This window comes from Lithobates pipiens, unplaced genomic scaffold, assembly GCF_037356315.1.
Source record: "Lithobates pipiens isolate NorthernLeopardFrog02 unplaced genomic scaffold, aLitPip1_a1.2 Scaffold_13, whole genome shotgun sequence".
Lineage (NCBI taxonomy): Eukaryota > Metazoa > Chordata > Amphibia > Anura > Ranidae > Lithobates > Lithobates pipiens.
This window is the reverse complement of record NW_027507718.1, coordinates 238,917,656-238,941,669: the sequence shown is the minus strand read 5'-3', so window position 1 is coordinate 238,941,669 and position 24,014 is coordinate 238,917,656. Positions and strand designations below refer to the sequence as shown.

Below are 24,014 nucleotides of genomic sequence, written 5' to 3'. Positions count from 1 at the left end.
GCTTTTCTTCTTTCCATAAACTGTTTATTGGCTTGCAATGTTCTTTTAAACTTGCTAGCAAATCTAACTACTTTAGGAAGAATCAATTCCCTAGCATAATTCTCCCCCCATGTCGGTCGTAGACCTCTCCTCTTCTGGGAATGTCTTATTATTGCGTTAGTCCTTCTGCTCCACCCCTCCATAACCTTTCAAGTAGCTGCCAGGGGGAGGTTCAAAGGGAATAATATAGTGCGTCACCTAATTGACAGCTTTGTGTCGGTGGGGTTGCTAACACCACAGCCAAATGGCAGCACCCAGAAGAAATCCCAGGGTTTTAGATGACTGCTGGGTTGCTGACATCCCATCCAAGATGGCAGTGCTCAACAGCAATCTCAGGGCTTTTAAAGTTTACACAAGGTATGCTTTTATATGTAAATAACATGCATAAAATACAATAAATGCAAATATAATCTTATGGAGAGATAGTTGTTGAAATTACTGGTCTGGTAGCAGGGTCGCTTTAACATCTGCTTTAAAACCCTGATGTTACAAAAAAAAAATACTCCATACCAAGATCGAAGTTATTCGAGTTTAGAAGAAACTCTGGAAGATAAAAGAACTCCGGAATTAGCTCCTTCACGTCAGCCATGTTGTGCTTAGATGCGGAGTACCAACCCTCTCGTACACTGTGAAACATCCGATCAGCCAAGTCAAAGTGCCCACCCTGTCACAAAAAATATCAACAGATGAAATATAACCTTCTCCATTGACAAAATGCAAACTTTAAAAGCACCTAAAACTTTACCTGATATGCACGATCATACAAAAAGAATGAACATATTTTGAATTGTGAAATGCCCCTTAATATTAGAGCTGGCCTTCTGTGTTGTTCTACTCTATATATCTTTGTGTACTCAAATGAATGAATATCAACCGTGAACTCCGTGCAGAAATTGTTGAAGATTTTTCCTTACTTCCTGTCTGGCAAAACACCCCAGAACAGGAAAACTTCATGTATAAATACACTAAGACCAGGCCTTTTCTGACACTTTTTGTTTACAAGTAAAGATCAGTATTTTTCGCTCAAAATTTTATTTAGAACCCCCAAACATTATATAATTTTTTTAGCAGAGAAAAAAAATGGGCAGATTCGATGGACTACTTGGTCTTTTTCTGCTGTCACTTTTCTATGTTTCTAATAAAGGGCAATTGCTGCAATTTTGTCATTATGTTAACGAGTGTTTGTGCAACATTTTTTCAAATGCAATTTTTGGGGAAAAATAAATTTTAATGAATTTTAATGCAAAACAACCCAAAATTTTTTGGTAAGATATAAAAGATGATGTTATGCCAAGTAAATAGATACCCAACATGTCACACTTTAAAATTGTACACACTCGTGGCATGGCGAGAAACAATACTTTTTTTTTTTATACACTGGCCCTCTATTTAATTTTTTCTCACTTTTATTCCTATCACAGGAAATGTAAATATCCATTGTGATAGAAATAAGGGATGACTTGTCCTCTACCCTTAAAAGCATCGGATCAAAATAAATAAATAAATAATGTTTACAATGTCATGACATCGCTCCTGGCCTCCTATATCATAGAAGTGAGGCAACGACGATCAGGTGTTGAGGGGGGGGGGGGGGGACTATTGACAACCCCCCTGCTGCTTCTTAAAGTGGTCCGGTGGCTAATCAGTAATTAGTCTCTCGGATCGTTTCTATCAGAAAGAGAATGGCTGGCTGAAACAAATACCGGAGTTATTGCTGGTGGATTCAGTCATAGCCCTGGTAAACCAGTTCAAAGTCATCATGTATATATGTGTATTGCGGTCAGGTATATATATGCGTATTAAGTGGTCCTAGAGCCAGATGGCCAAGCAGCTAGATTTTTTTTTTGTTTATAATATCTACAATAGTCATGTCTGTATTTTTGTCATGACAAGTTTACTATAAAGTGCCGATGCCCATTTGGAATGCTAATTTAAAGGGAGCAGATTACATCTGAAACAAATTTTTACTGTGCATGGTGAGCAGATGCAAACTACCAGAACATTTTGAACTTTATTGCGCTAATATCATCATCCTGGTTGGGTTATCTCATTAATTACAAGAAAGAATACATTATAAAGGCCCCAAACAGCAGGTACTTGTACATAAATAAATAAACGCAGAGACAAGACTGTGTTCCCTTGTTTAAACTTCAAATATTACGCAAGCACCCTCTACTGTCCAATTCTGAAAATTGTCTAATTACAATGTGATATATAACAGATGAGGGTTTAACGAAGATATCAAAGGATTTTGGGTGTGAAGTAGAGATCTTGACAGCAAAACAATTTGAAATGGGGAGGGTAAGCCTTATTAAGTGTAAGAATACTTAACTAAATAAAAAAACAGCATTATGCAGTGTGTTGAATTTTATTTCCTTCCGTATTCTTATTCCTTATTTAACTTCTGAGATAATTTTGGAAAAAGAAAAACAACTGATCAGGGTGCACATTTTCAGTCAGTAAAATAATAAGTGCAGATTGGTTGTTCTAAACGGCATACCCACCGGTGCCAACTCAAATGAATAGGTATGCCTATGTTCGTTTTAGATCCATGCTAACTGGATGGACCCCTGAGGTTGTAGAAGAACCTTTAAAGCCCCATACACACTATCAGTTTTTCTGCTGAGTTTTTCCTTCAGATTTACCAAAACCATATAATATGAGGTCAAACCTTAGGAGTTTCAATGTGTATGCAATCAGGCAGGCCCTTGCACTACATGGTTTTGGTAAACCTGAAGGAAAAACTCAGCAGAAAAACTGATAGTGTGTATGGGGCTTAAGTTCTATTTTTTTTCCATGCAGGGTTGTTACTTGACAACAAAAGAGAAAAGATTACTTGATGATTTCAAGGATTAAATGACATGAAGTCCTTTAGGTTAGGTAGTTATCCTACTTTTCTGCCTGATAAGCATACAGTGATTGAGGAAATAAATGACCCAATTTAGAACAGCAATGACATGTGGAAAGGTGTTAACCCTTCCCCACTCTGCCCAATAAGCAGAAAATAGAAAGGAAACTAATACTTTCAAAGTCTATCCAAAACTATTGCTTGTCACACCAGAAGGTCATTGCGTGTGAACCATTTATTAGGATAGACAGCTTCATTCAAATAACCCATATTTTCCTATACATTATACCCAGAGTTATAGATCATTTCAGATGGAGGCTCAGGTGTTAAAGTATAAAAAGCAAAGCTCCTTTTTTTAGTTTTGGATAGAGTGGAGGAGGATCAGAACATCTGTCTGTTTTTATTGCCGTCTGTGTCCCCGTTAGGTATATTCTCCCTCTCCATCTGTCCTGTTTACCATGATCATTGAATGCGAAAGTAAAAGAAAATCCCAAATTTTGGGTTGTCCCCAGAAAAGTAATAGAGGGGAAATCTTCCAATTGGAACAGTAGTTCTGGTGACCTGGGGGTCCCCAAGGAATTCCCTTAATTTGCAGGGATTTCCTCTCACTTCCTGTTTGGATATGGGACAGGAAGTGAAACGAAATCTCAATAACTGGGACACCGATTGCTAAAACAAATATGACGGGGAGGGGGGGATCCGTTAATCCGGGATCCGGATGACAGTCAGATGTAAACTGACAGCTGGTCTGTTTACATCTGACCACCCATAGAGGAAAGCGAGCTGTATCCGTGTTCACTCTGCATGAGTATAGCAGACACAGACCTCAGCTGGCAGAGTCCGCTAGTGTGAAAGAGCCTTTAATTGGGAATATTCAAGGGATACTTTTGTAAATATTTATGCAGAAATAGGAATTACTTATTACATAAGTATGCATGACAAGGTGTTCTGGAAATAAGCTGACCCATATCGGGAAGGTACTTGATAAGTACTGTCATAAAAGTAGTAACTAGTTTTAGTTTAAGAACATTGGTTTAAAACATGGTGCTTCTAAATGCAAATGATGATGCTTTGATCCATTTTTACACCATTTTTTTTGTACATATTTTTGCTGAAAAATTTAACTGAACGAAAATGCAAGCACAGGCCAATTATGTGAAAAAAAATTATTACATGTTATACTTCTGAATGACAGTTGCTGTAGGTAGGATAGATAATGAAAACAAAGGGTGGGGCTCTTGGATACTGCAAGAGGATAGAGGAGGAAAGGCCATGGGAAGGGGGGAGCATGTGAGCCAAATGGCGCAGGTGGGTTTTCCTATGTGCCCTATACAGGCAAGAAAACTGCATGACTTTGGACTATGACCCATGGTAAAAATCTTCACCTCGCTAAATGTGATGCCTGTAAAAGTAGTGACTAGTGTGGATGTCAGCAGGGCAACAACAAATTCTAACCCTTTCCCCTCTACTAACAATATGTCTCCATTGGAGATTTCTGATCACTTCCTGTGCTTGCAGGAAGTAACAGGAAATATTTCAAACAGGGACAACAACAAAAACAAGACAGATGTTCTCACACTATCCTGTTCTATTCAAAAGGAGATTGAGTCCACCATTGTTTAAACAATGGTAGAATTACATATGTAACTTACTCAAGATAAAGTTTTAGGCAGATCATTGCTGTCTGGCTAATGACAAAAGCATACTCTGCTACTAGGATTTTTTTCTAACTCTTCAGATTATTAGAACTAGGATTGTTGGCAATCCTAAAATGTACCATACCTGAAGTCTGAGGAAGATCTGAGTAAATGGTTCCATCCTAACAAGGTAAGACGCCACAATCATAGCAGAACTGTAATGGGTTCCATAGTGATACGCTGGTGTCTCCCCTGTAAAAAAAAAAAAAAAAAATCATTAGAATAATGATAAATTGTGGTTTTCTGAAGTATCCAAAATATATTACTGCCACTTCCATGCCAGAGAGTGAACATTTTCACAAAACACAGTGATTGGAATTTACTAAAATATGAGCAGCCATAATCTGGAACATCTGTGCATGGCTACCAATCATCTTCTATTTTTCATTTTTAAATGTTAACTAAAGAAGTGTAAAGCCTAGTACTCCTGTGCCAAATGTCAGAGGGCATCAACCCATTCAATTGAAACCTGCCAACATTCAGCCCGATTGGCTGCCAATTGGCTGAGAGCGCTGACCAGAAAGTTCTGGCGGGGGGGGGGGGGAGAACAATAGCACAGCAGGGAAGATGGCTGTACCAACATCAGATAGTATAGCGGCTCCTCCTGAGCTGTCAGGGGTTGTTTTTTGTTCAGCCCTGCTGGGTTGAACAGAGAAAAAAATAGTAGTGTGTACTAGGCTTAAGATAGAAGCTGATTGCTTGTCATGCACAGCTGCTCCAGATTCTGTCTGCTTCACTTTTTGTATATTTCCCCCCAGGTGAATATTTAAATTGTAGCATCATTTAAAATCTGTTCATGAAACTAAACATCTTAAATCGTATGTACTAAAATTGGAAAAAAAAAAGTAAAGCATATTTTAGGACCTTACCATTAGGATCCTCCCAGTCCTTGTATCGTTTCTTATACTGTGCAAGCCTGTCATCAGTCTGGGCTCCCATTGGCTTAGAAAGATTTCTAAATGTCTTAGGATTTGTCAAATCCAGCTCCTTAAATCAAAATATCAAACATTTTACTATTAACAAGCTGTCCCATTTTCAAATAAAATCAATTCAAAGTGCCTGGGATTTGTGAAAAACAAGGTAAACACAATTTCAATTTAAAATTCGAATTTCCTTTAGGCACAAACAAGATCATATCTTTAAAAAAAATAAAAAAATGTTTAACGTTTTTTTATTGCACACATAAGTAGTATACAGAGCAGTACATCAAAGATATGTAGACCCCCAACATTAGGAGGAATCGATATTCATTAGGAGCAGTAAAGATAATATACATCCATTTTCACATGTCTGAGCCTTTGATGTCTACCCCCCATCATACACTAAAACATATGTGCATTTTCTTTTTTCATTTGTTACAAACAACATAAATGTAAACCAAAAACCAACTGAATAACCGCACAAAGAAAAAACTCTCCCCCCTCCCAAGAGAGTGTCTGCTTTCCAGTGTTATGTTCAGTAAGATACAGAAAAAACTATCCCTGTCCACTTCAAGAAGTGCACCCACTGCCATGCCACCATCCCAGCTCCAAGGCTTGAGGGTAATCCTAGATAACCCACTGTGATATCATGCCTCTTCTCCCAACGTATGCTCAGAATCAACCCATCCGAACCATACCTTCCTAAACTTCTTAGGTGCCCCTCTAGCCTCATAGGTCATTTTATACATCAGCACATTCGCATTTACCATTTTCTTCCACATTCCCAGTGTTAATCGTTCATCATGTATCCAGCGTCTGGCAATGAGTTTCCTCACACCAAAAAACAGGATCCTGAGGAAGAGTTTTGTGTGTGCATTGATCTCTTCTTCCTCAAAGACCCCAAGAAGACATCTCAGAGGAGAGCAAATGTTTGGAAAATGAAAGTGATCTGAAATATATTGAGTCACCTGCGACCATAACGGCCTCACTTTTTCGCACTCCCAGACCATATGTAGAAAAACAGGATCATATCTACATGATACTGGTCAATATTCACTTCAGTACTATGTAAGATACTTCATGAAGGAGGGCCTAAAATGTTGGGAGCATGTGTCATCACAGAAACCTTACTGTTGTCCCAAGTGTGTGTGTGTGTGTTGGTGTGTTGGTGTGTTGGGGGGGTTATATTAACAAATATTCAAAGTAGTATTTTTCTTGTAAATTCAACATTTTGGGTTGCCACCACAGCAGCAGTAGAGTGAAAATCTTCTAACGGACAAACTTGTTCCCATAACAACTTTCTATGAAGTGAAATCTCCATATTGAGTCAGACAAAGATAAAGCGGTTTTTACCCTCCCCTACTCGATCTAAAATGAAAAAAAGGTTTGGCCTTTAGACATACTTTAAAAAATGCATGTGAACTCTGTAAAACTGGACCATGGGATTCTTTAGGAGTCCTGAGGTCCAGTTTCATCAATTTAGCCACTCTGGAGGAAATTGCTCTCCTAATTGTAACCGGTTATGGTTCTGAAGGGAAATTAGAATAAGATGAATAGAAACCGCTTAATTGATTTTTTATTTTTTTCCAATTGAAATGAAACCCATGCAGTGAAGACCCTTCAGCATAATGATGTAGGGCAGGCCTGATATTTTTTTACAGCAATTTTTATAAAGTTAAAAAGTTAAGTCAATATTATATTGTATTGTCAACAGATCAAGGTGTATTTGATAGCGTTTGCAGTTCTATGTGTAGTCTAAAAACTTAGGCAAATGCTACAGTCCATGCAGTTTAAATACCCCACTGCAGAAATCATGCGTGCAGTGATTAACCACTTCAATACCAGGCACTTAGACACCTTCCTGCGCAAGCCAATTTTTAGCTTTCAGTGCTGTCGCAATTTGAATTACAATTGCGCGGTCATGCTACACTGTACCCAAACAAATTTTTTATTATTATGTTCCCACAAATAGAGCTTTCTTTTGGTGGTATTTGATCACCTCTGCGGTTTGTATTTTTTGCGCAACAAATAAAAAAAAACTAAAATTTTGAAAAGAAATTTATTTTCTTTGTTTCTGTTAACATTTTTTGTAAATAAGTATGTTTTCTTCTTCAATGACGGGCACTGATAAGGCGGCACCGATGAGGTGGCACTGATGATGGGCACACATAGGCAGCACTGATGGCCACTCATAGGCAACACTGATGGGCACTGATAGGCATGGATTGGCACTGATGACACTGATGGGTGGCATTGCTGGGCATCACATGTTATATAATGGTGCCAGCCAGTGCCCATTTGTGGGCACTGATTGGGCATAATTTGCACATGTGGATGGCCATGGGGTATATACCTGACCATCCACATGTTGCCCCCTTCCCTGGTGGTCCTGGCGGCTTCCCTGGTGGTCTAGTGTGGGCAATCAGCACAGATCCCACCTGTCAGGAGAGCCGCGATTGTCTCTCTTCTACTCGTGTCTGTCAGACACAAGTGAGGAAAAGCCAATTAACGGCTTTTCCTGTAGACATCGTGATCAGCAGTGATTGGACATGGCTGATCACGTGGTAAAGAGCCTCCGTTGGAGGCTCTTTACCAAGATCGGTGTAGCGGTGTGTCAGACTGACAAACCGCACCACCGATCGCCACGATGCGTGCCCCCATGGGTGGGCGGCGGCTGTTATCCTGAAGGACGTCATATGACACCTAGTCAGGATAACTGAACCACCGCCCGGCTGTCATTTTGCTATAGGCCAGGCAGGAAGTGGTTAAAGCATACACATCCACAGCAGCAATATTCAATGTGGTTAAATGGCTCTGTATTTTGTATTTGTCCATGCCAAAAACAAGCAACTGTGCCCCGAAGGTAACAAAGAGATGATGATAATTTAATACAAAGTAATTTTTTGACTAGTGCCCATTTTACCATTTTTTTCAACAGCAGGATAGCTTTTAAACCATACTCACAGAAGACAATGGATTCTTTTTTAAATATATATAAAACAAAGACAATCAGTGAAGCAGTATTAAAAAATAACCATTACCTCCGAGTCAAAATCCGCCAGGATCCAAGGAAAGACAGGGTACTGCATGAGGTCATTGTATGATCGGCCTGCCAGAGTGTTTAGGTGCATCAGATACTGGAAATTGCTGATTTCTCCCCTCTGTGCAAAGACAAGAGCAGAAGATTAACCAAACAGCAGAAAAGAAGAGCCGTTTGCATATTGTATGGAGTGTATCTCCAAAGCAATGCTAGGAGGTAAAATGGTACATAAATCACATAGCAGCAAGGCGATGAGTCACGCTGAGTGGTGATTTACCTGAGCGCCAGATCTGACTCAAAAATCAGCAAGGCACTGCTTTCTATTCAAGCATGCTTGCACAACAAACAGGATCAGACAGAAATGAACAAACAGAATCATACAGGCTGGATGATTAGTCTTCTTTAATACTGGGCCAGTAATGTACTGAGCCACAGGGATCGCTAAATGTCCATTAGGGGTGCAAAATTACTTGTCTTGCCTTGGGTGCTGACAACCCATGCTGCGAAAATAATTTTAATGTTAGAGGTCCCACAACTTGGGAAATTTCATCAAGGGGTCACGGCACTAGCAAGATTGAGAACCACTGCTCTATATGTATACCCATCTTCTCTTTTTGAAGTGAGCATTTCAATCTCTAAACGTTAACCTAACTAAAAGCTTGATATAAAAGTCTAAGCTGGGGTGGATTTATTAAACCTGGAAAGTGCAAAATCTGGCGCAGCTCCGGATAGGAACCAATCAGCTTTATTAAACAAGCTGAACTTAGAAGCGGATTGGCTACCATCATAGCTGCACCAGATTCTAAGTGCTCCAGTTTTAGTTACACACCCCCCCGGGACATATACAAATGGGAACTTTTTTAATTCCAGAGTAAAGCCACATTGCTCTGATTCCAGCAGTAACTTTCTCTGGCTTTTTCTAGTAGGAACAATTTCTAACCCATTGGGTGTTTTTTCTTTTACAAGGCCACCTCTGCAGACGCACAAATGTTAGCTTTTGTAGATGCCATTTCCATATTGCTTGAAGAAGAGGCCAGCATTCCTCAAACAGCTGCACTAAATTCTACTAATAAATGGCATTACTTTAAATCTAAGCGCCTACATTTATAGATGTGTGTACAGAGTACATATGAGGTCTGGATCTAGTAGGTAAGAGTAAATCTTTTCGATCATCCACAATAAAGAAAAAGTAAACTCTCACCTTGTAAAAGAACCCATTCGATTTAAAATAGAAATGAAAGGGAAAACATATATGTAAAGATATAAAAACCATTATAAAGGCTTTTTTCTCTTTTTTATAAGTGATCACATTCCCTCTGTTCTAAGCTGCATATAAGCTGGGGGATGAGAAGCAGCAGCACATGATATTCCCGGTGAATGACTGTGCAAGGGGGGGGGGGGGTTGTCAGGACAAATCTGATCATTGGAGAACAGCAGTCCGAGTTCTCTGCACAGCTAGATAATTGACCACGGTGTGCTCTCATGCCTAGTGTGGTGAGTTTTTAATAGGAAAGCAGGAGGCACTGGCAGGAACACCAGGGATTTCACACAAAGGAAGTAATACAAAGAACAGGACACATTTTATACAAGTACATGGTACAACAGGTACATTTTAGGAATAAGAAATGTTGGGTAACATTCTTTAATAAGAAATCAATTTTACCATTCTATATGCAAAGCATGCACTTCATTTACCTCCCATCTCTGTGTAACAGATTTTTCTCCCACTAAAGTGCTCAGAAGCCCAGACCTATAGGAAAGAAAAGGAAAAATTTGGAATAATGCACAGCCTAGAAATCTTTTAGTCAAATATGGTGACCTAGTTCATATCGCACAGAACATTTATCTTTCCATTTACATCTAAATACTCTGCAAAGCATCGAACATGTCTCAAGGGTATACGTTAACAAAATAATTATGATTGACTAATGATTTAAATTGTAAGTAAGTTTACTTTGTAGTGTAGGAGTTGTGGACTGCTGAAGACATTTTAATTAAACAGTAACAAGATTTTATTGTACAAAGTAAAGCACAAAAACAAATCATTTTTTTGACAGCTAAATGTTTTGCAAATGTACTCGGTGGAGGGGGTAAAGAAAAACTTATGTTGTCAAAATCAACTTTTTCTTTCAAAATGCGAATTAAAGGGGTTGTGAACACCCTTGTGTTTTTTTCACCTTAATGCCATCCTTTGCAAACTTCTGACAGTGACCGGCCCCCAAGCTCCCTGTTTTACTCACCTGAGCCCATTCATTTCCATGGCAGAGACGGACTCTACCTCTCTGTCCATTGGCTCCCGCTGCTGTCAAAATCCAATGACACGGGACACCAGGGGGTGGGGCGAAATCCGGCATGGTGTCTATAGACTCAAAATCTGGACTCGGAAGTGCGCCCGCACATTACCCTCCCAGTGCTTCTCAGAGTGCTTCTCCTAGAGGGATTACTGATGCAGGGAGGAGATGATAGCGCTGCCGGTTGACCCCAGAAGAGGTGGAACTAACTGCACAGTGGAGGCAAGTATTACTCTTTTTTTTTTTGAAATAACAAAGAGGGTTTACAACCCCTTTAAGTATTTTAATGAAGATGTAGGTAATTCTTTAGTAGTGGATTGTCATGATGAAGGAAAAAAAAAACAAAAAAACGAAAAGGCGTATTCCAACAGATCAGTGAACCAAAGCCTATGATTTATATGCCACAGGATACTTTTTAGCAAAGATTGTCTAAATTCAAGACAATTCTGTGTGTGATCCTTAAAGCAGAACTGAGCCTCTGCATAAAAAAATTCCTCCTGGAGGTTAATGCAATAATGAGTTAGTATGCACTGCATCCTAGCACATACTTACCAAGTGATCCCCTCCAGTGCTGCACAGAGCAGTGCTGTAAATGTTGGTTGAGCTGTGCATGCACAGCTCAGTGTATATATACTATTTATCGGCGAATAACAAGCACCCCACGTTTAGCAGGGAATTTTAAGGAAAAAAACGTTTAGGAGGGAAGTTTAAGGAAAAAAAACAACTTACATTTAAATGTCCATCAATGCAGCCTTATCAGTGTCCATCTGCAGCTTTGGCCATCATTGCAGCCTTGCCCAGTTTACATCTGCAGCCTTGCCCAGTGCCTTTGCAGCATTGTCCAGCCACCGATTATTTAAAATTGGTGCCGATCTCCACTGACCATGAGCGGAGAGGAGTGAGCGCCGCCGACATACAGAAAGCCGAGTTTACTCGGTTCCTCTCGCAGTCCCGCCCATCTCCACTGATTGCGAGAGGAGAGGAGCGAGTGGCGCCGACATACAGAATTCGAGTGTACTCGGCTCTGCTCACAGTCAGGGGCGGGACCGCGTGAGGAGCAGAGTACACTCGGCTTTCAGTATGTTGCCGGTGCTCACTCCTCTGCTCACAATTAGCGGAGATCGACGGGGATCGGCATATATCGATTTTAAGGGGGAAAAAGTGCGTGTTATACGCCGATAAATACGGTAAATGCTGACAGACAGGTAGAAGTAGTTCATGACAGAAGAAACCATAAGGATCTCCTTTTGCCATTGAAATCTTACCCGTCCACATTTTTTAAGTTCAATTCCACTTTCAAGTCCAAATTCAGCTAAAAGATTTTTCTAAGACTTGGACAGAGTGAATAAGACCTTAATATTTTTTACTGCTGTCCATTTCCCAATTAAAAGACATCATAATTTCAGGTTCTGCCTGAAAACCAGCTAGGGCACGTGTGAATGGCTCTCCAGGCCATTTCAACCCCCTGATTGTTGCTCTCGCCTTGTTTCAACAGAGAGGACGACAGAACTCCTCCACCAGATCCTGCACTTCTCCATTCAGCCACAAAGAGGCTCGCATCTGCACCCCTCCCCCGTCACAGCAGTCGACAGCAGAGAGGAAGACAGAATTCCTCCTACAGATCCTGCACCTCACTGTTCATTTCCCCTGGTCTCAGCATTCAGCAGACTCCAGACCTCCTCAGGTTCTCCTCCAGACCCTGCACTGTCTCCTTGCCAGGTCCACCCCCAGCTGCACTGTGATGTAAGGGAGGGCAAGAGACTCCTAACTTCTGGTGGCAGGGGGCTCTTGACATCTGATGTAAGGGGAGTGGGGTGCTCTGGACATCTAGTCTTACAGATACAACTATCCCTTTGATGGAAACCATAATGCCGATGCAGCCCACGATGAAATTCAGTTTGACACCCCCGATCTAGGAAGTGAAGCAAATTCCTCCAATGAGGATCAAGACAGCAATATAAGCCTGATGGTTAATTGCAATTATAGCTGCCTGTGTACCCATTGGGGTGTTTTCCTCTCAAGTTCTTGCCCATTACTGATCAAATACACAGGGGCACACACAGCAATACAAATCTGTTTCTGTATGAAAACCTTGGTCAAAATTAAAGCTTTAGATTGTTTATTTTCAGAGATTACCAAGTACAACCAAATGACAATAACAAAATGTTCTCATTTATTGCTAGAGCACCTAACTGTAAAGCTGATCTCCACTTCATCTTGCCAAATGGCAGTACCGCGCATACAGAAGAGTAGAAAATACTCCAGCACATCATAGAGAACTAAAGTGAAAACTTCCAATCTAAAACTGAAAAATGTTTTGACAAGAGCTGGACTTAAAAGATGAATTCCAGGTATAGAAATGTTTACAGTTTCAGGTCCAGCCTGGATGTCATAGTCTAATCTCTCCACCTCAAAAAGCAAAAAAGATTCTGAATGGCACCCACACCATGTTGCCCACCACTTGTGTGCACAATGCAGCAGGGTAGCCACAGAACCTGAAAGCAAGTGGAGATCACTGGACTAGATCATTGGTCTAGAGGTGTCTACTTTAGCGATTTCCAGATTCCAGGGGCATCAGGCAGATATGGTATAGATATAGTTACATCGGTCCAAGCTGGAGCAATATAACCATTTATAAAATATCCATACCTGGAATTCTTAATTGAAAGCTTCATGAAAGCATTTAGTTAGCCTTCAGCAAATGTAAATGATGCTGCCCTAACGTATGATCTACCCAACCTGTCCCTCATATAAGGCTCCTTTCATATGGAGCGGAATCCGTCCAAACGGTTGGGCCTGCTTAAGGTGGGATCTCTCCGCTGATCCCCACTAAGCAGGTGGAAGACAGGTCTGTGTCTACTCTGCTATGCAGAGCGGACACAGACACAGCCGCTATTATCTATGGGGTAGTCGGATGGCAGTGGGCAGCATGTCTGTTTCTATACGACTGTCATCCAATCCACCGGACGGATGGTGAACATATCTACATCTGTCTGTTTTTAGCGGATCGGATGTTGGTGGGTAACAGCGGACACATGTCCGCTGACATACACTACCCCACAGAGAACAATGGGTGGTCTAATCGGGCCTGCCTGAAAAATGGACAGGTAGACCCGATCTGTTTGCTGGTGTGAAAGGGGCCTTTAATGGTAGCAGAAAGTAGATATGGAAGGGGTGAGGAATGGAGGTGAATGGATTAAAAATCTGAATAAAATTGTGCAATGCTATGAGAATTAAAAAAAATCCAGCCTTCAAAAGACAGTTCTTTAGCCAAGTCCAAAGAAAACTACTGCATATTTTTTGTGAAAGTCTATCTGAAAAATTTTATAATTTCATGAAATTTATCTACAAATACAAAATTAGCTGGGTGAATTTTTTACCTTCGTTGAAGTACAATAAAAATGAGTGGGAACATTAAGTGGGTAAAACTGTTGGAATTGTTACTGCCCATTAAAATGTCAAAATATCAGTTTCAGCCTTTTCTATAGAGGCCCTAGAACATTGGAGAGACCATTCCAATTATCAGACAGATGTGTTAAACTAGATAATTAAAAGTGGTTCGGAACACAATGTAACCTCTAGTGAAGCATACCTTTCATTCCTCCTGACAGAATAATTATACATTTGTCAATGTAAATGTTGGAAACCAAAGACTTGATGATTATAGTGACAGCCTGATGAATATGTCTTCTTATCTATAGCCTTAAATCTGATCCTCTATTTTAAGGGTTTTATAAATAGGATTTCAAACTCACTGAAGTATTTGACCGTTGTGTTTTACTTTGTCTTTAGTGAAGGAGCATTCATCCGACATTTGCAAACCGAAATTTTATATTAAACAGATAACAGAAATAGAGGAGTACCTGCCAAATTTGATAAAGTGTGGGGAAGTTGGGGGAGTCACATGTCTACTGTATCAGATGGAGTACCCTTGGGGTGGGTATGCTCTGGTCATTTGTGGAGACAAAAATATTTCTGGTCTTGAGATTTTCTTAGTTATGATGTGGATCTTGTATTGCGTGTGTTTCTACTATGATGTAAAGCCTTATCCTTGAATGAGAAACTTTAATGTATTCAATGGAGCTGTATAGACTACTGACTACATGGCACAATAACGGTTGTCTGTTGTACTTCGTTTTAATAAAAAAAAAAAAAAAACCCACAACAGATAATGGAATCCATCATTTTTTTAAATAGTTTTTTTTATAAATAATTCACTTTTAACAAGAGATACACTCATCTAAAGTCTGATTACACGTTATTTAATTTATTTTACACAGTTTCAGGTACTGGGATGCAGATCCCTCATCCTTCATAAGAATGTCCGGGGGGGGGGGGGGGGGGGGGCATAGTTCCTAAAGCCCATTCCCATTAACTTCCTCTAAAATTTAGGGCCCATTCAAACTCCCGAAACACTAAAAGCTCTGGTTTAACGTGTGGGCAGCTGTCACTTTTGAGCTGCAGTTAGGGGGCGGTGTGGTGCACGTTTCAGCACGGCAGCAAAGAGCCTGCAGGGGTGGGGTGTCTGGGAATAGTCCTCTTGCATAACAGGCAGGGGTTCTCAGATCACAAGATTATCGACAAGTGGGGTAGACCAGCACAGTACAAAAATGCACTGATAACACAACTGTGGATCGCTTTCTGCATGCATTTTGTGGTTTAATTTTGAAGTTTGGGTGGTACCTTTAAAGAATACATAAACCCTCATCTTTTAAAACAACCTATACAGTTTAAAATAGAAATTAAAAATAAAACATTTGTGTATATATTTTAAAAATATTATAAATAAGCCCCCCCCCCCTTTTTTATTTTTATAAAGGGATCATATACTCCCTGTTCTCAGATCAGAGGTGCATATAGTGGCGACGGAGGAGAAAAACAGTGCACTGATCTTTCTGATGAATGGCTGTGCGGGGGAGGGGTCAGGACAGGTCTGATCATTGGAGGAGAGCAGGCTGAGTTCCGAGCACAGCTAGAGAACTCACTACACTGTGCCACCTGCCTATTGTGGTCAGGTTTTAATAGGAAACAGAGGGCCTGGCAGGGCCACACAACTGAATTATTAGAAAGAGAATAGGATACTTTTTCATACAAGTACATGGCACAGCAGACACAAATCAGGAAAATGTTGGGTTTACATATGCCTTAAAGCTGAACTTTGTGCTAAATATGTAGTCTAAATACAAGACATGTGTATTTCTACTTGAATCTTGGTATTTTCTCTATTTCTTCTAGATTTGGGCAATAATCTGGCATTAAATAACTTTTACATTTTGCCTCGGTTTAGGAGTTTCCTGTATTAATGACTGGTCACTGCTACTCTCTCTTGTGCAGTGACTGGTCTTGTGCCCCTTTCTGGAGTTTTTTTTTGTATAGGCAGCCTATAGTTGGTTTACCTACTGTGACCTTCTATACACATAGTATAGGCTACCTGCAACACAGTGATTATATCACTGCTACTTATACGTGGTGGATTTAAATCCTTTGTGGCTATTGAGCATTATATTAAAAAAAGTATTTGTGAGTTTAGCTTTACAGTGGTTGTAAACCCTCCCATATACCCAGTGAAATTATTAGCCGCAAGTGATACAAATCCTCCTATACAAGTCATACCTGTTTATCTGCAGCCCTATCTTCTCTACAACCAAAGTGCAGAATTTATATAGCTTGTTTTAGCTACACTCTGTGAGGAGAGCCAAGAGAACTGATTGGAGGGAAGGAGCCAACATAAGGGCCAAGAATAGAGGCAATATCTGTGGCTTGGACAAGATTTAAACCATCAAGGCAGAAGTCCCCTTTACAAGGGGACAGTTTTAGCTTGTGTTTGTTTTAAATCCAAGTAGAAACCACAAATCCTGGAATGATGCTGAAAAGATATACATACCCTTGCTCCACACTTGTGTTTGGGCGCTGTCCAGAAACAGATTCTGAACTGTCTGTCAAAGATGGCACAACTGCCAGAAACCTGCACAACAAAAGATGAAATGTCAATCATTGGCCACTAGCACATTTTATATACTTGATTTGCACACTCATTATAAAGTGAAGGATCTCAATCAGATTAGGGGAATGTTCCAGAGCCCTTAGTAAAATATTAGAAAGCCCCTTCAAATCTCTCTTTTAGAAAAGATCAGGAATTGCAAATTTCACTTGCAATCAACTGCCCATGTAAATGTCTACAACGATCACCATTTCACCAATGAAACTCTAGTTTTCTAAGCAACAGTGGATTGGAGGTTCTCAAGTAAACCATGGGAGATAGGGAGCCTCCCATGTTACTATTCAGCAAGTCAAGATCAAAACCGGAGGTTTTTATATTTCTCTCTGCAATTCCCCAAACCTCTCAGAATTAAATCTGAACTCCAGAAAAAGCAAATATTGTCTAAGTACAAGAGTCAAGTGTATTTTTACTTGAATCTTGGTGTGCTTTGTGTATTTCTTCCAGATCTGTGCAGTAATCCAGTGTGAAATTGTGGAGGAGCGTCCTGTAATAAAGACTGGTCACTACTGTGCTCTCCCCTTGTGCAAAGTGACTGGTCTTCTAGCCGCCCCCTCCTGTAGTTTTCAGCAGGCAGCCTGTAGTGGGTGGGGTTTCTGGGTCCCTCCCACAGTTCTGGTCTCTGCACAGGCTATGTACAGCACAGTGAGGATATCACTGCTACTCCCACTGTAATAACTGGATTTACAAAGGCCTTTGATACTCACAAAGTGGATTCATATCCTTTCTGGGAAATATATTACATTTTTTTTGTACCTGGAGTTCAACTTTAACATTAATTTAAAGCTCAGTGTTCAATCTACAGAATAGCACATGGCATCAGTATGGAATTGTTGGGAAGAAAAAAAAAAAAAAAAAAAACAGTGGGTGTTCAAGGAACAGAAAAATCACTACATAATAATGTGAGCTAAGTAAAGCATTGGACTATGTTATCCATCAGCAGAATGATCAATAAAGAAGTGATCTCTTCTGGCGGCCACCTAAAGAGTTGGAGAAAAGGAGACTTAAACACCATAATGCTCTGCAAATCCTTACTCAAGACTGCAGCCCATATTTAATGCTTATGTGGAACAAAGAAATTTTAGACAAAAGTAAAAAAAAAAAATATTTGTTTTAAAATTGTAGAGTCTTGGAAACTATTATAATTTCCCTTTAAAAGGGCATCAATGCTCTGTAGTTGTGTTGAGCTGATCTGCACATACAGGACAGAATTAATCACATTTGCCAAGAGTTGCAATCTCTAGGGAGTTAGCAAAAATATAGCACTATAATGCTGGTTTATGATTTATTTCACTAATAAAGTTAGAAGTGCGCTTTACATAGACGTACCTTTGGTAAACTTTGTTTCGAACACCTTTTTGAAAAGATAGCAAATAGTTGCGCCCATCTGCTGAGAACACTTCAACTGCAATTGGCTGCATGTGAAACAGACAAAAGATTACATTAAAAAAAAACCACTAATAAATATTAGTTCCACAAAGATTTTATTGTGTTTGAACATATACAGATATGGTAAAATGGTAAAAAGTCATAATCCACTATGAAATAGAGAGAACAGAAGACAGCAAGCATATCATCGCGTCAGATATTGGATTATTACACTATACACAGGGCATGGGTGTGTGTTTTGCAAACAGTAAATGATAATTAATATTTAGAAATATTAATAAAGTCGTATGCATATATCACTGAAACAGAAGTGGAGTGTGTATTTTTTTTTGTTTTGTTTTTTTATCTAGACCAAACTTTGTCTCATCTGACTCCATAAATGAACAGCTGGTCATTAGCAGCTAGCAAGCAATTGTTATTATTATAATCACATATGTATGTATGAATATGCAGCTGCCAGTAAAGTATCACAAGTTACATATTTACACATGGGCAACAGAGAAAGCCAGCTCATTTGTCCATTTGGAGACTGTGCCAAGAAATAAGTCTTTCAGCCAGCAAGGAATGTTCATCAAGCACGCATCCATTTTGGGAAACACATATGCCGACATAAAACTGCTCATTTTATATATATATACACACCACTGATGTGATTTTATATACACTGTCAATATTCAGAGAAATAATTAAGAAAATGCAGCACTGGCTCTAGAAGACTTGGTTGGCCTTGCACAGAATCTGTTGTTCAAATAATTACAGACACAGACATCACTCCTTTTTCATTCTCAGCTGAGCATATACCCAAATGGTATACGGAAAGTTGTACAATGTAATCACCATGCTAACCGCTAACATGGGTAGTTCTAGGCAGCATTTGTACAATAGCAAGGTACTAGATTGAATTTACAATTTTATATCAAACATTCACTGAAAGCAATCCTTTAAAGCAGTGGCTTTGCTTGCTTTTATCTGGCCCTTGGGGCACAATTTCAACCACTGACACCAACAATGGGTAACAATTCCTCCCAATGACAACAATGATGGGGCACAATTCCTCCCAACGACAAAGCACAAATTCTCCCACTGAAACAAACGATGGGCATTATTTTTTTCCCCACGGACGTTGGGACCTTTTCTACTCCCAATAGCCTCAGTCTGACCCCCCTAAAGTGTTTAGAAAGTCTGAAGACCCCTGCTTTAAAGCACAAATAATGCTCCAATACAAATGGACATATGGAATTATAGTTTTTTAAATTGAAGATAGCAAGAAAACGTTAAAGCATAGTTTTCACTCCTACACAGAACCCATTTATAAAGTGTGACAAAGCTATTAATCCTTTATATGAACTATATTTTATATATTTATTTATTTTTCTATAAAAGCTTTACAGAATTCCATTAGGCATAATCAGATGCTGACAAGAATTCTTTTTCACATGCACATCAACTACTAAGTGCTTGCCTGGTAAGTTCCTAGTAGATGGAAGCACAAGGTCTCCGCTTATCTTTTCTCAGTAGCAGAGGAGAACAAAAAAATGATCTTCTGTGATTGCGCTCAATACCCATACACTCAATGTATACAATTGCTAGGACAGCTAGGTCACGTAATGATTTATTAATGTGTACTGTTATCTGGAGGCTTCCTAGCTTTATTTTTTTTCTCATTTATAATAAGCACAGTATGAGGAAGCATTTAAAGCAGTAGTAAACTGCACAATTTTTTTTTTTTTTTTAAACCTTGCAAGGTAAAGGCATCATGTGCTAGTATGCATCGCAAACTAGCATATTATGAAAAATGTACCTTAGAAACCCGCCAGCAGCACGCTGTGACCGCTGAGGGCTTCCATCTTCACCCAGTCTTCCTTCTGCGTTTGCATGCTCCGGCTGTCTGATTGGCTGTGCCACGAATACATCACACCCACGCATGGGGCAGACCACGGAGGCTAGGGGTATGTCGTCCCTTCTGAGTGCACAGGCCAGTGACATCACTGGCTGCATGCAGTGTGAATATCTCCTGAACAGTGCAGGTTTAGGAAACATTCACAGTACCTACAGGTAAGCCTTATTATAGGCTTACCTGTAGGTACAAGTGCAAAAAAAAAGTTTACTTTCACTTTATGAATATTTCACTTAGGATGATCTACCTGTAGAAGATATCTTCTTTTGTGGACTTCTTTGATATCTTCATATGCAAAGATGCTGCAAGTTCTTTTCAGCTGACTGGGACCTTGTCTTGCTCCACGAGGAATGATTGGCTCATGCATACTGAAGAAAGAAAAGTATTTTAGGACTTAAAGAACAGAACAGGCCACTAATAGTGCCAGCATTGGTAGGTTTTCATTTACGTCAGAACTGCTCCTCTCCTTATAGAAGTCTATAGGAATGGAAAAGGAGCTTGAAGCAGGTCAGATGTACCCACAATTAATTCTGAATGATCTCGGAAGCATCTCAAACTGTGCATAAGGTATTAAAGAATAAAAAAAAAAAGAAACAGAAGCATTTTAAAACATCAAAGACACTGCATTTAGTCATCAAAGCCCTTTGACATTGGTCCATAAACATTACAAAACAACAGTCGGGAAAACCATATAGTATTGTTTTAATTCATATTACTTCTAACGCACATCAAACCCCCCCCCCCCCCCCCCAACAAAAAAATTATTAGTTAAGCAGATGTATATACTCAGATTTGGACAATGCTTTATTATTAATATACTGTATAATAAATATACTTCTTAAACCGCAGGAAAAAAAAAAGTTGCAATAGCTTGAAGATGGTTTCCCTATGGAGTAACACTACTAGTGACATTCACAGTGCTGAGGCTCATTGACTGTGCTTGGTTGCTACTGTCAGTGGAAGTCTGCAGCTGGGCTTAGACAAATCAAAATTTGGCCGGAATAGGCCGAATTTTGATCTGTGAGTCACCCTCTATGTTCAACAGAAGTTGATTGCTAGATCAACTTCTGTCAATCTGATTTGCCGGAAAATTTTTGTTGATCCGTACCTGCAGCAGGAGCCACTCACGGAATACGATTCATACAATACATTCACAAGGGGATTTGTATTCTATGAATACAAAGCTTCTTCTGATAAGGTGGAGAGGCAGGCGGGTAGCATCCCAATCCCTGACTCAGCTATTCAGAAGGAAGCTTTGTACTCATTCAGAAAATACAAAGTTCCTTGTGAAGGACTGAGCAGTGCTCAGCCTGACTATTTTGTTCTGGGAGTGGGACAGGAGGTTCCCCAAACTTCATTAAAGCTGCAGATCAGCTTTAAGGTTAAGGTAGCCAATAGATTAGTCTTTTTTTTTTTTTGCGTTCAACCAGTGGGACTTCCCTACCGTAAGAGTACACTGATCAGCTATAGCCTGTGGTGCTTATCGAGCAGGGAAAACATGACAGGGCGCTTGTAAAGTAGATCTGTAGATCAGTCCCAGCTGAACTGGCTGAATGTCAATCCATTTATGGCTGGCTTTACACTCTTAGTGCAGTCTGACCTCACCAGAACCAAAAGACTCTCTGAAAAGGGACACCTAGGAGCTTATCCTAGAGAACCTACCATTAGATGTATTTTTTCATAAGAAGTACATGCATGCCAAGCACTGTGTAATACAGATATTGATTGACTGTCACAGAGATCACAGTACTCCATCTAGCAATGACTATCTTCTTTTCTTATATGAAAGACAGGGCCTCCTTATTCAGGCATCATTCAGGGCCAGAATCCACCTCTAAGAGCAGGGGTAGGGAACCTTTTTGGCTGAGAGAGCCATGAACGCCACATATTTTAAAATGTAATTCCGCAAGAGCCATACAATATGTTTAAAACAAATTATTATTTTTTTTAATCGATTAATTCACTAATTTCAATTATAACTGTAATATCGACATCTCCCCTATGATTGTCTGCTTGCTTACCACTAAACAGGCAGGCAGATCCACGAGCAGTTGAGGAGGGTGATGATGACGTCAGCGCGCCGCTCACCTAGGCTGCCGCCGGGTGTACCAAGATGGCCGCAGCTCCAGAGCTAGGCCGAAGCTGCGGCCTTTCCTATGGGCTCAATCCACAGATCGGCACACCACGCAATCTGCAGATTGAGAGGTGAGAGACAGATGCAGCCATCAAAAGAGCCACATCTGGCTTGAGAGCCATAGGTTCCCTACCCCTGTCTTAGAGTGAAACGCTAGCTCAGAGATGACAATTCCTGGAATGCATATAGACTGGCGCAGACCGAAATTCAGAAAGCATCTCTCATATGTGTTCTAAAAGTGGTGAAGCATGCGTCAAATTCAGGCACTTGTCTAAAACGCGTACTTGGATTTGGCTCATGCCGCATCAATTTTAGAATGCATGCAAGACACTTTTGCAAAATGGGTCTGTGACAGTTTTTCTCTGTATGGCAAGAGAGAGTTGGTCTTAATTAGATCCACTTTCGTGAGATTTGAGCTGTTAGTATTTTATTTTTAATTTGTCACACAATGTAAAAGCAGCACATTTGAATTGCCACAATGCAAAAGTGGTGCGATTTAGAACTAATGCATTTAATGCACGAGGCGCTGTCAGAACTAAAAGTGTTGCAGATGCTTCATGAATTTGGCACAATACATTAACAAGAGCTATTCATGCCAGAAAAGTGACACAGCAGCTTTAATAAATTCACCCCAATATGTCAATTCTGTGCAGTTTTTGGCTGTGTTCACAATGTATAATACAGAACAGCTCCTTCTCCAGTACCTCCCTCTGTACACTGCTACAATGTTGCAGTCTGATCGCAGGGGAAGAGGAGACTGAAGAAATGCCTTCTCCTGCCTGCAGAAGACCACCACAGGCCTAGAAAATATGAGTTGGCTAGAGCTCAAGGAATTTTTGTTGATGATAAAAGATGGACCTTTTTTTAAAAAATAATACATTATATTGTTACTTTATATCACAGAAGTATATAAACAGACGTTTATTTATGCAGGCTTATAAAATCACTGAAAGAACCACTTAAAAGATCAGAACAGAGAAATGAATAAGAAGATTGAATTTATATTGTTAACCGCTTGCCGACCGGCTCACGCCGAGATACGTCGGCAGAAGGGCACGTACAGGCATATTAACGTACCTGTACGTTTCTCTTTGAGAAACGGCTTGCAGGCGCACGTTCGCCGCCACGAGCTCAGTGAGTGTGATTGTGGGTTCTGTGGACTCGATGCCTGCAGGGATACCCGCGATCGCCTCACGGAGAGGAAGAACGGGAAATGCTGATGTAAACAAGCATTTCCCCATTCTTCCTAGTGAGAGGACACTGATCACCGCTCCCTGTGATCGGGAGCAGTGATCAGTGTCATGTCATAAGTAGCTCCTCCCCCCCACAATTAGAATCACTCCCTAGGACACACTTAACCCCTACAGCGCTCCTTAGTGGTTAATCTCTTCACTGTCGTTAACATTTACACAGTAATCAATGCATTTTTAATCGCATTGATCGTTGTATGAATGTGAATGGTCCCAAAATAGCGCCAAAAGTGTCTGATCTGTCCGGCATAATGTCGCAATCACAATAAAAACCGTTGATCGCCGCCATTACTAGCAAAAAAATATATATATATATATTAATAAAAATGCCATAAAACTACCCCCTATTTTGTAGACGCTATAACTTTTGCGCAAACCAATCAATAAATGCTTATTGTTATTTTTTTTACCAAAAAAATTTAGAAGAATACATATTGGCCTAAACTAAGGGAAAAAAAATATTTATATATTTTTTTGGGGATATTTATTATAGCAAAAAGTAAAAATGTGC

General features: G+C 40.0%; 1 protein-coding gene across 4 annotated transcripts in view; it reads right to left on the bottom strand.

The window, feature by feature from the left end:
* Positions 1-24,014, bottom strand: part of WDFY3 (WD repeat and FYVE domain containing 3) — a 367,376-nt gene that overhangs the window by 31,027 nt on the left and 312,335 nt on the right. For all 4 annotated transcript variants that reach the window (XM_077476410.1, XM_077476412.1, XM_077476411.1 and 1 more), the window contains 8 exons: positions 20,367-20,487; positions 18,163-18,248; positions 16,720-16,800; positions 10,240-10,294; positions 8,546-8,665; positions 5,454-5,571; positions 4,670-4,776; positions 550-703 (listed from right to left, as the gene is read on the bottom strand). In XM_077476410.1, the coding sequence (XP_077332536.1) occupies positions 550-703; positions 4,670-4,776; positions 5,454-5,571; positions 8,546-8,665; positions 10,240-10,294; positions 16,720-16,800; positions 18,163-18,248; positions 20,367-20,487 (842 nt within the window). The remainder of the gene's footprint in view (positions 1-549; positions 704-4,669; positions 4,777-5,453; positions 5,572-8,545; positions 8,666-10,239; positions 10,295-16,719; positions 16,801-18,162; positions 18,249-20,366; positions 20,488-24,014) is intronic.